Source organism: Patiria miniata, unplaced genomic scaffold, assembly GCF_015706575.1.
Source record: "Patiria miniata isolate m_02_andy unplaced genomic scaffold, ASM1570657v1 HiC_scaffold_12, whole genome shotgun sequence".
Classification (NCBI taxonomy): Eukaryota; Metazoa; Echinodermata; class Asteroidea; order Valvatida; family Asterinidae; genus Patiria; species Patiria miniata.
In genome coordinates, this window is record NW_024037050.1 from 6,178,903 (window position 1) to 6,197,354 (window position 18,452).

Genomic DNA, 18,452 nt, shown 5'->3' on the forward strand with positions numbered 1-18,452 from the left:
CATCGGCACACACACCGGTCCGCTTCCACAGACTACACAGACTTTGTGTGTACGTGTTCATCTTTTCAAACCGTGGACGAAAAATTCCAGAGAACAAAAGAGAACAATATAGTCAACAATTCCCATCATATGTCCGCGATTGGGGTCGTGTACAAAACCTATGGGAGTCTTCCTAAAAAGTTGGAGGACAAACAAAAGAGGGACAATAGGACGTCCACGATCGACGGTGAACACATGTTTGCATGTGTGTGTGTGTACAAAAGGTATGAGGGACTAGCCTGTTAAGACGTCATACGGAGGCGAGACGAGGCAATCTTGACGTCTAAATAACCCGTCAGCCGTGCCTGTGAAAAAAACAGCCAGTGCGTGTTATCACAGCCTCTGGCGCCAACTGTTTAAATGACTTTAGAAAGCCTCCTCGCTTTGAAATGTCAGCATCGCGTTGAAAACTGAGCTGACATCATGGTGTTTTCAAAGTTTTAAGGCATGCATGCATGTATTATAAAATACACATTATTATTTGCTCTCATTTTCCACTCAGACGTGATACTGACCAGTACCACAGTCTCCCCCTCTGTCGGGGCATCCCCCAACGGCCTACCCCTTTACGAGGGTGTCAGCGGCCAGGAAGTCTTCTTCGATGTCGTGGCAGCGTCCGACTCGACCGCTGGGAGCGTGCCCAGCGGATCAAACCACTGGCAGTTTGACGTGTCGCTGGGAACGTCGAGCGCCACGGCAGCCCTGACTCAGGCTCAGCGTGATGCCACACTCACTGCTGGCACGGACCTCGCATTCACTAGGGTTATGGTGAGTCACTCGTTCAGGAAAAAAAATGACTGGCCAGCTCCAATGACATGTTAAATGTAAATGAAGAGCTCAAAACAATAAAGATATGAGTCCAACATCAGCTAGAAATAAAAAAAAAAAAATAGTTACATAGTATTTTTCCAAGCTCTGAAAAATCAGAAATGTTTGACAATCTCAAAAAGTGAATTTCAGAGTGTCTACTTTATAAAGCTTTAGTATCTGGAAATATAAATACGGACTTTGAAAAATAAAGAATAAGAATAATAAGGCCAAAAAAAAAAAGTCTCCGGTTTCTGGTATGGAGCTTGCCCAAAAAGTGGTGCGGCGATGCGGCTTTTTTTTTTTTTTACCTGACTTTTTTGCTTCAAATGTCGGCTGATGACTGCAAATGGTGCCCGACTAAACTTAGTGCAAAATGTACGGGAGTCCAGAGAGTCCACATAAAGCTTATTCTCGATCATACCCCCATCTAAAAACACGTTAAAATTGTGCTGCAGCAGGATTCCAGTCAAACCAGTGAGTTTGGCGGTTTTGAGACATCATCTTTTATTGAAAAAAAAAAATGTTTTCATTTTGCCGACGCGCATGGCTACGGCGACGCGCGCGCATACCAGAAACCGGAGCCTTTTTTTTTTTGGCCTAATGCTTGGGTTTTTTTTGTTACAGCCTTTTAACACTTTCTTTATGTTGATCTTATTTCCTATATGCAGGCAACTTTAGATCTGAGTACCCAGCGCTGTGACGGGATCGGTAACCTGTGCGCTGAAATCGTGAGGAGTAGTGCCGACACTCTAGGTTTCTTGCTGGACTCTCCCCAAGCTCAGAACATGGGCTGCTTCACCCCAACCTGCCAAGGTAAAAAAAAAAGGCCACAAAACCTCAGGCATCTTGTCAACAGATCCCACAATATCAACGTTAAGAACTTTTTTGTACAATAATAACTAATAATAATTTGGGAGGCTAATCATCCTTACTCGCAGCTGGTATGCTGAATTGCAAAGGACGCGGCTACAGCATGGTGGAGCCGAAGGCATGTAAAGGCGCCTTTTAGCAGCCAGCCACATCGACCCATAATATGGCCACGGAGCACAGCCTGAGATCAAAAGTGTTTGCTATGTCAGTTATAGTCTATGAAAGGGGTAAAAACTGGCCAGTTTTTGCATGCTCTGTTCTCCTCTCGTAACGTAATCGCCGATCACATTTTTGAGGGTTGTTGTTGTTGATATGATCACTAGGTGTTGAGATAACCTCGCTCGTCATCAACGACGGCGTGACCAACTTTGACCTGAAGGAAGGCACGCAGGGCCACGCCATGACCTTCTCCGTGGACGTCACCACCAACGGTGATGCCGGCAGCGTACGAGGAAGTAACCTGTGGAAGATGCTCATCTACCTGTCCGCGGATAACACTTACAGCAATCTGGTTGAAGCTAGGGATGTGACGGGAGCTTGGGCTAGTCAAGGTAGACCAGAAATCAGTTTATGAGTGGTTCATATATTATTCGTTAAAGGGAATATACATCATTTGCTTTTGCTATAATTTTCAGAAATGGATGGAATTGGGGGGGTTGGAAATATATAGCAAATATAGTTGCACTGACTTTTTTGAGGTTTTGGGTTCGAAAATGCTATAAAAACCAAGAAAAACAATCATTTTCCTGTAGTCTGTTTCCCTGACTCCATGTAAGAAGAAACAGAGCAGTTTACATACATTGGGGAATTGTAAGGTCAAGGGAACCAGTCTAGCTGGCTTGTACCCGTTCATAGGTGTGTAATCGATTGCAAACAAGTGCGATGGTCAATTGGGGCCAGTATTTGAAAAAAAAGCCAGTTTTTTCCAACGCTGGTCGGCCGACCAGCGTTGGAAATTGATGCAAAAATACCACTTTTCTTGAAAATGACAGTATACCAGGTGCCATGATTTTACAGGATGCTTTACACTGTCATTCACTAACAGTCCAGCAAGGTATTTCAAAATGATTTGGTAGTTTTATTTTTTGATGTTTGCAAATGTTGTATTTTCCTTTAAATACTTATTTTTGGGACTCCTGTATTTGTGGGGTTTTCTCAGGTTTTTTTTTTTTCAATTTTCTATCAAGATCTTTATCATTCCAAAACTACTTTTGCAGTCTCAGGCAGTATTTTTTATTTTCAATTCAATTTAATTCATTTCAATTCAAAGGCAATATTTATTGCCACACTTTCCACAAGTAAGTCAAATTAAATTTTCAAATAAAAGAAGGTCATTATATCAACAGTATAAATATTAATAGTACATATCTGAAATTACAAACGACTAAATATACTATAGGAGGATGAAAAGTATGGCATATAAACCAAGGCTTGTAGAGAACAGCCTAACACATGTAAACAGACACAGTATACACAGACAGTAGTAGATTAAACACGAAGACAGTAACAATAAACAGAAAAAACCAAACAGTATATAAGGCCAAAAAAAAAAATATTCGGTCTCTGGTCAGACCAAAGTTCCGGAATTGACGCGGCTTTTTTTTTTTTTTCTTCAAGCTTGGATTGTACAGACAAGGTGGGGTACTATTTTGCTTTTTTGGTGTCCTCATGAACATTGGTGTCCTCCATAATTTGCCTTGGTGCTCTCAATCATTTGCCTTGGTGCAATTTCCCATTCCTTGGTGCTCTTTGGTAAAAACAATTGAGGAGGTGCGGCAATAGAGGGCGCTGTTGGAGCTACTGCGGAACATTTTGGAAAAAAAAAAGATTGACGCGCATGATTAAAATCGACGTGCGCGCTGACCAGAGACCGACTTATTTATTTTTTTGGCCTAATAACAGGGCGTATATAATTTTGAGCAGGACTTAGGAAGAAAAATGTAACATTCTTACCAGTTTTGGCCGTTGAAGACGTGCAAGCTGTAACAGATCCTGATTGTCAGACCGTGGTTGTGGCTGTTCTTTCTAGTAAACCTACACCCTGGTCCCCTCTCATTCTCGTCTAATCAGAGATAATGTTACAAAAACACCTCACTCGTCAATAAATAGCACCCTTCAGAACTTCACCCTACACGCCCGAGGGCTGGTAGTTACTGAAAGACGACTTTGAACACGTGCTAACTATTGAATAATGTAGTCATACAGGTTTGAGCTTACTACCTACAGCAATGGGTGGCGTTTCCCTTCTAGTTCTTGGGGAAATAAAAGCCGCTTGTCGCTCGTCTGTTGATATTTTTCAACAACAATGTTCGGTACGTTTTGTTCAAAACAATCGGGACCCAAGGACGATGTTCGGTATAGCCGAATGTTTGGTCTAGCGGTGTTATGTATAGCGACGTTTCACTGTAGTTAGATGGTTTGTTAGTAACAAACGCTCCATCCAATGCAGCCTTGCATGCATGGGTAGGCCTTTAAACCCCTAAACGCTGGCTGACGGCAGTAACCGCAGCTCAATAAAAGGCGATAATCTTGGGGATCAGCAGCATGCCTGCTGCATAGCCGCTCTTTAGGCCAAAAAAAATAAGTCTCCGGTTTCTGGTATGCGCGTGCGTCGCCGTAGCCATGCGCGTCGGCAAAATGAAAAAGGTTTTTTTTCAATAAAAGATGATGTCTCAAGACTGCCAAACTCACTGGTTTGACTGGAATCCTGCTGCTGCACAATTTTAACGTGTTTTTAGATGGGGATATGATTGAGAATAAGCTTTATGTGGCCTCTCTGGACTCCCATATATTTTCACTAAGTTTAGTCGGGCACCAATTGCAGTCCTCAGCCGACATTTGAAGCAAAAAAAACAGGTAAAAAAAAAAAAAAAGCCGCGTCGCCGCACCACTTTTTGGGCATGCTCCATACCAGAAACCGGAGACTTTTTTTTTTGGCCTGAGTAGACAACGACCAAATTCCTGCACATACACATTCCACGCAAAGCGCAACACAAATTCATTGGTCCACAGTTTCCGAGATCATTTCAAGCTTACTCTTTTTCAAAACTTAGTTCAGGTTGGAAACAGTCATAGCTCTTGTGTAAATTTGGTTGGGGTATCCGTCAAGGCCTTTGCAAACTCTTGGAATCTCTCTTTTAGATGTACTGGCAGGGGCGACGACAACACTCACTGACGTCCAAGTGACTCTGAACCTTGACACAACCTGCGCAAACATGCAGCTCTTGTGTGTTGAGCTGGCAAAGGCCGACGGCCAGACGTTCATCCTGGATCCGGCCCGAAACGTCCTACAGACTTGCAAACCTGTTCCCGGATGCAACGGTAAGCCACTTTCCTCTCTAGACATCTTTTCTGTTCACTGTTCGAGGCCAGTAATGTATTTTGAAAGCATTAAAGGAACATTGGCAAGTCCCCGAAAACCAATCTCCCGATTTCTCAAGAAAATCCTTGATCAAAGTGATGAAAGGACTGGTACCAAAAACCCTTCGAAGCTATTCCCTACTGAAATTGTATCATTCAGAAGGAAAGAGTTATTAATAAGGGAATAAATGTGTGCTCCGGAGGTTTCAATTACTCTGTTTAAGACCGCTTGGATAATTATCAGCACCCAGACTCCACGTGGTCTTAAACAGAGTGATTAATACTGACCTAGCACATAATTTATTCCCTTTCATAAATCCCTTTTTGGTAAAAAAAATCTGATTTTGTTCGACAAGTTCACTTCATGTTTTTTGAAACACCCCTCTAGTTAAATAATGGAGTGTCCAGCTGGCGAGTAAGATGTAAACAACTCCTTTTATGGAGATTGGCGCGCGTGTCGCGCGTACTGCGCAATGTCGCACAGAATGCACCTGGGGCGTAGCGTTTTGAATTAAGGACTATAAAATTCTGACTCACGGGTAGTATTGCGCATGCCTACGTGAGGATTGTGAACGTTCACCCAATAAAACAGTAAGAGGCACCGGTGGCAAATACCATGAATACTTTTCAACAAAGACCACTGCGCGCGGTGGCTTTCAGATTTGCAAGGCTCTGCGCCCGATCCGGCTCGAAGTCTGTCAAGCCAGCGAATTATATTTTTGAATATTCATGAGTCTACATTTTTGGTCTTTATTATTGAATTTTGATAAGTGATAACTACATAAGCATGGTAATGCCGAGCACAATATCTTTAGCTTTAAGATGAACAATGAAATGTCGCTTTTGTTTCATCAGTTTGGCATCACATCTCTCTAAAACTTTTTAATAAAAGCCTCATTAAAAACGAAATTTGGGTAAACGGTGTTCTCCTCGAAATTTGATGTTTATTTCCTGGGTAAATACCGTACTTCATCTATGACGACAAAAACTGCACAATACCATCTGTTATATCCTGAAGTATTGATTTTTTTAAATAATTTGGAAAAATTATATCTTAAAGCTATAGTCCATCATTTGCAGCCATCCGAAAAGTAAGTGGCGTAATTATTGTTGAAAAACATACTTGGTTGAAAGATAGTAAGGGGACTAAACTCCCTGTGAAATTATTCTTTCTGGCAAGCTGTCATTTTGAAGTAATCAACGAAAGAAGGCCTTTCCAACGGTACGTCTTAAGATGCACTGTAGGAAAATTTAAATTAGTAGTTCGTTTTGTTATTCGGCGCAGCGCGCGCAAGCATTGGCACGACGCACACGCGTGCGCGGTTGCTATAATTCGTCGGATCAGTGCGCGACATCGCGTATAGCTGCAACCGGCTCAGTGAGAACGCGTCTCGGACGCTGAATTCAGGCCCAATTCAAAACATGATTCAGCAACTTTTGATTTGAAATTGAGATCCTAGAATGCTGTTTTTCTTGGAATATACAGCTGAAGCTGAGCTGAAACTTCAACAGGTTAGTTGTTCAGTATCCTTCATTAGATTTTGAACACTTTTGTTGCTTCAAACGAACAAAATGCACAAATTACAAATGATGGACTATATCTTTAAATAATAAGTAGTTTTGCTTACTGTTTTATGAATATTTCCGTTTTAGATCATGTCATGCAAAAACCCAACACAATGGCACATCTGGAAAATCCACAATTACGCACCAACTGATATTAATGCCCGTTATCATGCTTCTAACCAATTAAGGCAAGTCCGCTCAGTGCATTTTGTACTAGAGCTCAGAACAGTCATTTATCCTGGTGTCTAGGATCCGTGGTAAAATCGAGGACACACACGTGCAACATCAACGATGAATTGAGGACAGGAACCAACTCAAGGACTCTCGGTTAGAAAATGTGTGCAAACCAATGGAAGCTGTTGCAATAGAGTGCAAACAAAGGAAAAGGGAAGAGGAACAATGGAAAATCCTTGATTTACACCATAAAAAAACAACGTGCTGGTTCTTGTGAATGTGTTTAATTATCTGACCCAACAGGCATTGAGATTGACAGCGTATCTGTGGCTCTCAGCAATGGTGGACTCCTCGTCGAGGGGGTGGCTAGCAACGCCCCCGAGGTGGACATATCGCTGACGTTCACGGATACCAGCGCCAGTGTGACGGGCACCAACATCTGGAACGTGACCATCTACGGCAGCAACAACGAGGCAGGCTTGGGGACGCGCATGTCAGAGCAGAGGTCAGTCACCAGTGGGAACACCGCTGTGGGGGAAACCAGGCCCTTGGACAGCATTACCTGGAACGTGGATATGACCAACCGGCTGTGTGTTGACGTGACGCACATATGCGTAGGAGTGGAACTGGTTACCGGTGCCTCGGTGTCTCTGATTCCCAACTCCAATCTTAAATGTTCTGAGGTACCCTGTGAAGGTAAGTAGATTGTTGATGTACCCTAACATGGCGCCGCCCTAAGATGGTGCACTTTGCTGTTTTGCCTGTAGTGCCTTTCTAGAACAAAACTTTACCTCAGATTTCACAGTTAATGAAATTTCATCACGCTCTAACCGTTCCTGTCACAAATCTTGTGTGAAATGTATTCCACAAGTTCAATGTACAAATTGTACACACATTCTGGAATTTGTATTCCTGTGGAGACATTTCTTTGTTCTCGTGTAGTAAAGTTTTCGAGTTTGAAATTGAAGTTTCAAAATGCTCTTATTTTAACCAGAATTAATTTCCTGGGCTGAAATTTGGACTAAATATCCCTTTTCTAAAACTCTTCCATTTGCGACAGATCAACCTACCTTGGAAATTCCTAGTTTTTGAGTAAAATCCATATATCTATTTCGTGAAATTCTTGTGGAGACGTATTCATCTATAGAAATGTTCTTCTGGAGACGTATACAATCTTTTGTTCCCTATTGTGTGCATGTCTCCGTAAGGTAGTAAATTCCAGCACGCTACACTGCATGTGTGTGACACATGATATACAAGTACACACAGCACCAGTGTGCACTACATTTGTAAGTTATTTGTCGCACGTTCGCAGAATGTGCTGATGGAACATGTGCGACTGGAATCGCGAGTAGCACCCAAACATACTCGATTTTTGAGAGTCAGAATTTTAACCCCCGAAATTTGTTCTCGCAAGAGTCACACAAAAAAATGGCAAATTTTTAAAGGATGGTTGTGTCAATGTTTAAATCTTACTTTTAAATGCAGTTCAATCAAAATGCATGTTGTAACCCAATTGGTTGCTTTACTGGGTGTAGTGCCCCTTTAACCTCAATCACCTTCGCTCATACCCCCCGCCCTGCAAACAGGACGCTGGGATACGCTGATGAATTCACACTCTGATTGGATAGATTTTGCATGACCTGTGACCTGTGAGTCATCATGGCTACGACTCTGCAAGGTTTTAAACGGCCGTTGAAAATACTGATTCAGTAGTCTCTTATTGCAATTCATAGATTTTTTTTTTCGTTGAAAAGGGTTCTTAGGTAGGAAAATCTGCACAACTGATCTGTGTTGCAAATTTTCAATTCTCATCACTTGCTCAGGTTCCGTTCGAATCCACGGCTAATGATTGCATTCATATCCGACCCTCAAACATTATCCACATGGTCCGCAATGAAAAAGAAATCACATCTGGTATGGAATGTTTTTCCATTTCTATGACAAAGTTTTCAGACAGCGTTTGCGCGCATTGGCTCACTGCGGTCTTGAACAGCTTCAGCCACATGCTGTATACATAGGTCATGATAAATTACCCAGGATGCCATCCCCACGTCCTTCACAAGATGCTGTGAAGTTCATTAGCGTATCCCAGCGCCCTGTTTGCAGGGCGGTGGGTACGAGCGAACTCAATCACCCTGCCAGAATTAAAAGAAATATTTGTTGTGATTTTTTTTTCTTGTTTTTGCTTGCAGGAATTGTCATAACAGCGGAACAGTTCAGAGTGAGTTCCGGTGGAATCTTTGAAGCCATGACTCCGCAGACTCTCGCCGTTGATCAAATCAGGGCTCAAGCTAAAGCTAATGGTGCAGTGATCCCCGGTAAGGGTTGCTACATAAATCTTGTAAAATATTATTGAATTTGTTGAACTTTAATATTAAAAAAAAAAAATTATATTCTTTAGACCAAAAAAAAAAAAGTCTCCGGTTTCTGGTATGGAGCTTGTCCAAAAAGTGGTGCGGCGACGCGGCTTTTTTTTTTTTTTTTACCTGACTTTTTTGCTTCAAATGTCGACTGATGACTGCAAATGGTGCCCGACTAAACTTAGTGCAAATATATGGGAGTCCAGAGAGGTCACATAAAGCTTATTCTCGATCATAACCCCATCTAAAAACACGTTAAAATTGTGCAGCAGCAGGATTCCAGTCAAACCAGTAAGTTTGGCGGTTTTGAGACATCATCTTTCATTGAAAATTTTTTTTTTTCATTTTGCCGACGCGCATGGCTACGGCGACGCGCGCGCATACCAGAAACCGGAGACTTTTTTTTTTTTGGCCTTAGATAAAAGAAATGCTGCCACTTTGCTAGATGATTTGGGCTTAACCCTAAACGCTCGTTTTGTGTCAATTTTTATCGTTTTTATTCTTTATTCCTTTTCTTCTTTATGACAGTTCTTTTCTCTCACTTCTTTGAGCAAAAATCAGTTGACCCTTCAGATATAAAAAAAAAAAGGATCCCAATGAGTCCCATATAGTTACATTTGTAGAAATTTGTAAATTTTCCCTTGTGATGATTTTAGTTAGTTTAGATACTTGTACATGAAAACAACCTCTGTGGTGTTTATGCCCTTCCTCTTTGGCTTGATTTTCCTTGGGAATGAAGTTTACATAAACTCACCCAGTCTCCAACACTCTGAAAAATCTTACAAGCGATTGGTTTCCTTTTTTCCATTTTTAGATAACATGGCCAATATCTGGGATGTAGCGCTTTTCCTGAATTCGGCAATGAACGGTAGCGGGACCACTTACGGTGGCATGGTAAACCCAACGGGCTCATTACCAACGGCAGACCAAAGAAAGGGCATCAACAGCAGTGCCCCCTTGATGATCACCACCGTACTGAATTTCGAGTTCACCCAGAATGTCCTTTGCGGTTCCAACCTCTACGTCTGCCTGGAGATCTCGGAGAGAACCGACGCCATCCCGGATTACGACATCACGTTCCCACCTGATGCCCAGTGTAACCCCATCAGCTGCACAGGTACGAATAGAGCAGTATTACTTCCACGCAAAAAGGAATCCTTGATCCTGATTGGCCAATTCATGGCAACCACAACGTGGTATATTACACCGTATTGTACGGTCTGTATCGCAGGGCACGTATCAAACGCTTTTCAAACGTGCGCAACTATCACGTGCATGGAAGTACATTCGAGGGATTGACATAGAATTACAGCATTCATACTGTGCATCGAGTTTGAATGAAGAAAAATTCATGTTCTCAGTAGGGAATGGATGAGGGATTCAAATAAAAAAGAATTGACAGAAAAGAATAACGAATTATGTTCGATTTTAACTTATACAGATTACAAGTAGCTTAGAAATAGGATGGTTGGGGTGATATTGAAACTACAGGGATGAACTTAAGACCTCTTTGATATCTTGTGCCCGTAGGGGTTGTGTTTGTGTCAGCCAATCTGATGGTCCCGGCCGACACGAAGCTCATCGAGAATGAGCCAGCGCATCCCGTCCGCGTCACCTTCCAGGCAGACACAGCCGCAGTCACGGCAACTCTTGACTCGGGCACCAACTTCTGGACCCTGAAGGTCTTTGCCAACACGCAGGCGAACGGTACCGGGGCCGAGCGCTACGGGGAGACCGAGGGGGTACTGAGCTCGCAGCAGTTGAACCTGGCGCTGGCGGCGTCTTCGACAATCGAGCTGTCCGACATCGACGCAACCTTGAACCTGAACGGGTTCGTGTGTCCGTCTGACATGATTTACCTCTGCGCCGAGCTACAACGCAATCCCAACTCTGTGCCTCCGTTTACCATCCAGGGCATGCCAAGTCCCCTCATTGCCTGTGAATTAGTGGAATGCCAAGGTAGGCTTTTAGTTTTAGATTTTCAGATTAGACCCTCTTGTTTCTAGACTTGTTTTTACTAGACTTTGCCGTCCTGAATGTTTGTGCGTGACTTGTAGCTTGGGACGTAGTAGGTTTCGGAAACATAGGTTTGACTGTCAGCTCTGGCTTCGAGAGATTTCAGGCACTCAACTAAAGTCTAATTCAACATGTGGGGCTCTGGCTCAGCATCTAGGAACATCAGACCCCCTTGTCAGAGCCAGCGTCAAAGAGCATTTCCAAGGGACTAGCTCCCCTTGAACAAAGACATCAATTTCCAACCTAGGGCTGAAAAGCTCACTTGGTAGAGCACCGGAACGGCAAACTGGAGGTCACAGCTTCAAACCCCACTCCAGTCAATTTCTTTGTTCAACCTTTAAAACAATTTCCATTCCATTTAACGAAAAAGCCACAATTTTGAAACCACTGGAAAGAAGCACTGCTGCGAAATCCTTACAGTGCAGTTCCAAAGAGAAAGAAAACTAATCCAATTTTTGACTTGAATGGATTCGAACCTGGGTCGCAGAACTGGAAGTCTAATATAAATCAAATACCACTGTACCAACCAAACATGAAAAACCACTCCCACTTCAAAACCAGAAATGCCTGAAATGCTTTTGTGCCGGACAAAAGGTCTGAAACCTAACCATGATTGCCATTGTGCACATTTCAGACAATTCCGGTTCATACGAGGTTTCTTAAAAGAAATGTCAAAGTCAATCTAGAAATATTAAAAATACTAGCACTCTCTTTTTGCAAAGCAGTCTGAAGTCCGTGTGGTAAGTGCTCTACACAATGGTCTAGATCCCATCTCATTTGGACACGCAAGTCCAGAGATACAGCTTATTAAATGAAAGGACTTGAATTCCAAGTTCCGTCACTTGGCGCATGTAAAACATGAAAGGCATTCACATACCCAGAAGGTGAACAAAGTGGCCCAAACAGATTTTTGACAGTCTTTGCAAGCTTTGCCTTAACTGTTAAGCAGACGGTCCAAAATACACGGAACATAAACTCCTGTCAAGGGCCAAGAAACACTGTATCATCTCATGGTAAATTTTTCACACAAAAAAATGATGTAGTTTCCTCCAAAAAAAAATGTTGTTCGACTACTACATTTTTTTTAGACACCCTGTAATGTTCCTTAAAGGGATAACTCAATGCTCCAATAAACATTTCCTTGAAATTGTTTATAGGCATGTTTGCTTTTTTACCACCTTTAACCGCCTTTTACCACTTGTTACCGCAGTATTATATTGCTAGTTACCATAGCAACGGTTCATCCAGTAATTCTCACACCTTTTCTATTGAAATTAGCGGGCAAATAATCATTGATCTGTGGCAGAAAACATGGAAATAGTGGGAATTTTCGAATTCTAGTTCTTTGCGGCACCCATCTTGGACGCCATCTTGAATATTTAAAATTGCTCAAGGGTGACAGGTCCACACCACCCTAGATCTCAATATATTCACCCCAAAGATGGGAGTGCTGTGGCCTCGTGGTTAAGGGACTGATTCGTGGTCTGCTGGTAAAGCTGCAGGTTGTGGGTTCGAGTCCGGGCGGGGTCATGGTGCGTGTGCCCTTGGGGCAAGGCACTTTGTCACTCATTGCTTCTCTCCACCCAGGAGTAAATGGGTACCTGTGAGGGCAGAGATGGTTATGTGATTTGATTTAGCTTGCTTGCGCCTAACAGGCAGCATCAAGCTGTATACTCCCCAGGGAGCTGAGATGGTATATGGAATGTTTAATTGGCTCAATGATCAGGGGTAATAATTATACTGTAAGCGCCGTGATTTAGTTTACTAAAAAGGGCGTTCTTAAATGCCCATTATTATTATAAAGATGAATAATCAGCAAAGAAAAAAACTGTATCAAACATGTTGGGGTCGGGTGGAAATTTGGCCTTTGGCTGCCGGACTTTTGTTGCCCAATCGGTTTTGAACCTTTTTCCTGTGGATCGTAGGTGTCCTGATTACCAGCATCGACATCGCCGGAGCGCCACCAGCTGTCATTGAGAGTGAAAGGAACGACATGACCCTGACTGTCACTGTGGGGGTCGGTGGAGCCGACGCCTCTGGTACCAACCTGTGGAGAATGGAAGCTTCGCTGGTTGATGACAACGGGGTAAATTTAGATAGAGTCCATTTTGGGGTATCTTACCAGTATTGCAGGCGCGGTTCTACAGGGGGGCTGGGGGGGGGGCCTGTAGCCCCCCCCAAAAATTTTGTCTAGCCCCCCCAAAATAAATTCAGTGATGTACATGCGAACGGTCTCCCCCTAAAGAAGAAATAGCCGTGACAAGGGTGTATTAGTTAATATATTGTGAATGATTTTAGGTTTTTATTGGAGCCCCCCCCCCCTCACCTATTGATTATTGGAGGCCTAAGTTTCTGGGAAAAATAACCGGTCAACATTTTAGCACGCCTCCCTGAAAAAAATTCTGGATCCACCGTGCTAGCCCCCCAAAAATATTGGTTCTAGAACCGCGCCTGCAGTATTGCTTGTTGGAAACCACCAATCTTGGGGACGGAATAAGAAATAAATGAATGTACAACCAACTTGCATTCATGCGTGTTAGGGTCATTTCATAAATTCAGGGAGGCATTCTGCACAAATGCCAAAATGGAGAAAGATTTTATAGAAAAATAAAAATTGAATGGCGGTAACCTTTTCTCAATTTTTCGAATTTATTGATATTTGTACATTAAAGGGGACAAAAAATTGGCCTCTTTCATTTGTGCGGCTACAGAACTCGCCACATAAAAGACCTTTTCCACAGTATTTTTAATACTTTTTAACATGTCAATAAATGCCAACTTTATTCAATTTTGCAGAAACGTTTACTTGCTTTATTCAAATAATGCATTTATTTTTTTATCGTCTTGTTCCCTACCTCAGATGGAACTGGCTACTGTGGATGTGAACTTGGGCGACCAGGCCAATTCAGCTGTTGTAGCCGGACAGCCAATCACATTCAGCGACCTGCCGGTGCCTTTTGATCTGACCAATCGAGTCTGCCCCGATAACGGCACGGTCATGCTGTGCATCGAGCTGTCTAGGGGCGGCAGCGCCAACACCGATTTCACCGTGACTGGAGTGACGAGGCAGTGCCTAGACTTGCCCTGTAAAGGTGAGAACCCTCTTTTGTTTCAGTATATTTTAGGATATCTTATATAACACCCAAGTAAATCCTTGTCATGTGATTGGAGGATTGTAGGTCACGCGGCATTCATTAATCAAACCATTGCACGGCCTGCATCGTAACCGTGCATTTTTGGTTCAATTCAACGTGCATCTTCGTCCCATCCCTTTTGATCTATTGCACGCTGCGCGCACACTAAGACGCGCAGAGCCCCCGCGCTATACGCTCTTTGCGCTATGCATATCATGCATTTTAGCAGTACAAAACTTGCCTTGAAGTGGATGCAGTTGCCTTGATGATTTTTTGCATTGTTTTAAGAACTTACAGTGTTAGTTTTCATTGTTGTCAATGATTTGACTTTTGTTGGCCTTGAACAAGCTGAAAAAAGTAAGATGCAAGCTGATGTAATTTTGTGAGTTTTGTTTGTTCTTAAAGGGAATATACATCATTTTCTTTTGCTGTAATTTTCAGGAATGGATGGAATTGGGGGATTGAAAATATATAGCAAATATAGATACACTGACTTTTTTTAGGTTTTGGGTTCAAAAATGCTATAAAAACCAAGAAAAACAATCATTTTCCTGTAGTCTGGTTCCCCGACTCCATTTAAGAAGAAACAGAGCAGTTTACATACATTGGGGAATTGTAAGGTCAGGGAACCAGTCTAGCTGGCTTGTACCCGTTCATAGACCTGTTATCGATTGCAAACAAGTGCGATGGTCAACTGGGGCCAGTATTTGAAAAAAGCCAGTTTTTTCCAATGCTGATCGGCCGATCAGCGTTGGAAATTGATACAACAATACCACTTTTGTTGAAAATGACAGTATACCAGGTGCCATGATTTTACAGGATGCTTTACACTGTCATTCACTAACAGTCCAGCAAGGTATTTCAAAATGATTTGGTAGTTTTATTTTTTGATGTTTGCAAATGTTGTATTTTCCCTTTAAAGTTTTATCCTCCAATTGAATGACAAAGATCTACTTGGATGTTATGCAAAACAAATAACGAATGTTTTGCATTCGTGCAATGGTGAGAATATATTCATTCGTTGAAAGATGGAATGTTCCATTCAATGAGGCGAAAATGGAACATTCAATCTTTCAACTCATGAAAATATTCTCACCATTGCACTCATAAACATTCATTATTTGTATATTATACCCTTCCAAGTTATATAGAAGTTACAAAGCAAGCCAGGTATTAGTACAGAAAGATTCCAGTAAGATCTGGGCACTTCCACACCAGATGGGACAGAATTGACTGCAAATTTGGGATTGGAGAGGGGGACACTGGAGGGTACAGCAAAGCAAGATGTATTGTTCAGGTTTTTTTTCTTGAACATTCCTGAGACCTTATTGATCATGTGTACAAAATAATATATAGAGAACTTTCTCTGTACTTTAGAAATTACAGGGGCCATCTCATACTTAAGTAACATGGACAGAATTTTTGTTGTAAATTGACATGACGCTAATTATCGCGTGCACAAATTTACCCAAATCTTGTTTGAGGTGTGCAGGGATTTGGAGTGTTCACCATACTCCACAGGAGATAACCTCAACCGAATTAGAAGTCTGGGCGCTAACTCAGACTAGGAGGGTTACCATTTCACATGCAGTGGGAAACATCTTGTTACCTTATGCAACATCTTGTTATCTTGTTAACTATCTTATAATAGTTTATGCGGTTCCCGCTGCTATGTACATCAGATTCGAACCGGCCAACCGATCCCGTTAGCTCGGTGGTCGAGTGGTAAGACATCTGCACTAGAAAGCAGGAGGTCGTGGGTTCGAGTCCCACCCGAGTGATTTTTTCCAACTTTCACTCGGGAGGTAACACACTGAGTATACAGTGTTTAAAAATGTCGGTGAAGGGCAAAACCTAATTTGATTTATATCACCCCGACACAAAATTCCATCTTATAATCTTGTTACCTTTGTTTGCTTTTATGTGTGTTTTTTTTCAGTCATTGAAGCAAGCTAAATTTTGTTTCCTTTTATTTTCTCCAGGCGTTGTTATTGTTCAGAGTGCCATCAGTGCCTCGACCGGCTCCCTCTTGGAGGGCCGTGCCAGCAATCCCATCACCCTCGATGTCTCTTACACGTCGGATCCCAACGGTGCCAGCATCAGTGGCACCAACCTGTGGTCTGTCACCGTGTTTGGCAACAACCAAGAGGACGGATCAGGTATGTTGAGACATTACGGGTCGAAGCCACCATTGCATATGCACGTCTTGAGTCCATTTTTTTTTGGGTGCATTTAGGCATTGGATGCAAACACACGTTATCAGTCTCTTTTTTGTCTATATATGTTTATTTATGTCCTTTCTGATTTTATACATCAGACATTTTAAAACTGAGACATGTTGTTTGCAGTAAGATTTGAATGTAGAAAAAAATAAAGCACTAGAATTAATACTGCTAGTATACTGAACATTTTGGGTATAAGTAATTAACCGTAACCCCCTTGGCCCATCAGGTTAGAGTCCATCCTCAATCCTACAAAATCCTCCAGTAGCCAAAATGTAAAAATTGGATTCAGCCTCAACCCTCCAAAATCATCCGCAATGTCTTGAGTTTCTTCAGTGGAGGGGTGACCATTGTCTCAGTCCCTCAAAATCCTCCAATAATCACTGTTAATGGGTTGAGGCAGTGCCGATGACATTCCCAAGCAGTGCAGATGATATTGAGCATAATGCAGGGCTCAATTATGCATGACCGAACATAAACAATGTAGGGTACAGCCTACAAACTCGACACAATGAATCCTGCAAAATCAACCGGCCCCTTTTTTTTGGCCATTCAGCCTCTATCCTCCAAAATCCTCTAAAACCACCTGGAGAATGATGGAGGGTTGGGTTAACATCATTCTGAATTCTAGAACAAAATTTTTTGTGTGGATTCAAAGATCATTGTAATTTTATTTCTTGAGGGGAGGAAGATGGAGTCAAAAATCAGTTGTGTAAAACCTCTTCCTAAATAGAGAGTTCTTGCCTTCCCTTTAAACTAATCAAACTTGATTAAATAAATCATAACAAGAGGATGACGATTGATAAATTAGATGCATTTCACTCTGACACCGAGCAATGTATATCCGTGCCGTGAACACACGTAGCGGATAGTGAGTTGCGTATGACGTCATCAGACCACAAATTGATGACCTATCTGCTCGCTTGCAAAACCTTTCTGATAACATTTTTTATATCCTTTTTTTTTATTGATAAAATCTTTTACAGGAGACCGCCTCGCTGTGACAGTTGGTACCCTGCAGGGCAACGATAACGACTTTCCCTTGAGCAAAGGGGACACCGTGGAATTCAACAGAGTAGCTGCGACTCTGGACCTAAGTCCTTATCGGGTCTGTGAGGATGTCCACTGGGTGTGTGCTGAGCTGAAGAAAGGGGCTAGCCCCAGTAAGAACTTTTCATTGACGGACACCAACAACGCCAGGATTGCCTGCACTAGTCTGGCCTGCACTGGTAAGAGGGTCCATCACAAGTCTAGCACAAGTCAAATCAAATTTCAAGTATAAGTCAAATCACGAGTCAATCATAAGTTGAACACAAATCCATCATAAAATTGATCGCAAGTCAGTCACAAGTCATTCACAATTCAAATCACATTTCAAGCATAAGTCAATCAGTATTGATCACAGGTCAAAACACAGGTCAATCAAACAAAGGTGAATCACAAGTCAAACCACAAGGTACGTCAAATCAAAGGTTTATCACAGGTTAATCAAAAATCAAATCACAATATAAGTTAGATTGCAAGTCAACCACTTGTCAATCATAAGTCAGTCACATGCCAAATCACAAGTCAGTCATAAGTCAGTCACAAGTCAATCACTAGTCAATCACTAGTCAATCACAAGTCAAATCACAAGTGAAACTCAAGTCAATCGTAAGTTGATCACAAGTTAATACCAAGTCAATCATGCAATCACAACTCATATCACAAGTCCATCCTAATTAAACCATAAGTTTACCACTTATTAACTCACAAGTCAGTCATAAGTCGACTCATAAGTCAAACACTAATTATTTACAAGTCCATCACAAGTCCATCTCAAGTCAATTGTGAATCAAATCACAAGTCAATCACAAGTTAAATCAGCAGACAAGTCAATCACAAGTTAAATCACAAGT

The 18,452-nt window shown here is 42.1% G+C and overlaps 1 protein-coding gene across 1 annotated transcript in view; it reads left to right on the forward strand.

Annotated features, from left to right (window-relative positions):
• LOC119746392 overlaps window positions 1-18,452 on the forward strand; it is an 81,644-nt gene that overhangs the window by 17,075 nt on the left and 46,117 nt on the right. Inside the window, exons 10-21 of the mRNA XM_038223309.1 lie at window positions 542-807; window positions 1,518-1,662; window positions 2,043-2,270; window positions 4,861-5,040; window positions 7,123-7,515; window positions 9,015-9,140; window positions 9,997-10,299; window positions 10,713-11,141; window positions 13,124-13,284; window positions 14,059-14,290; window positions 16,315-16,491; window positions 17,541-17,783. Coding sequence (XP_038079237.1) covers window positions 542-807; window positions 1,518-1,662; window positions 2,043-2,270; window positions 4,861-5,040; window positions 7,123-7,515; window positions 9,015-9,140; window positions 9,997-10,299; window positions 10,713-11,141; window positions 13,124-13,284; window positions 14,059-14,290; window positions 16,315-16,491; window positions 17,541-17,783 — 2,883 coding nt within the window. The remainder of the gene's footprint in view (window positions 1-541; window positions 808-1,517; window positions 1,663-2,042; window positions 2,271-4,860; window positions 5,041-7,122; window positions 7,516-9,014; window positions 9,141-9,996; window positions 10,300-10,712; window positions 11,142-13,123; window positions 13,285-14,058; window positions 14,291-16,314; window positions 16,492-17,540; window positions 17,784-18,452) is intronic.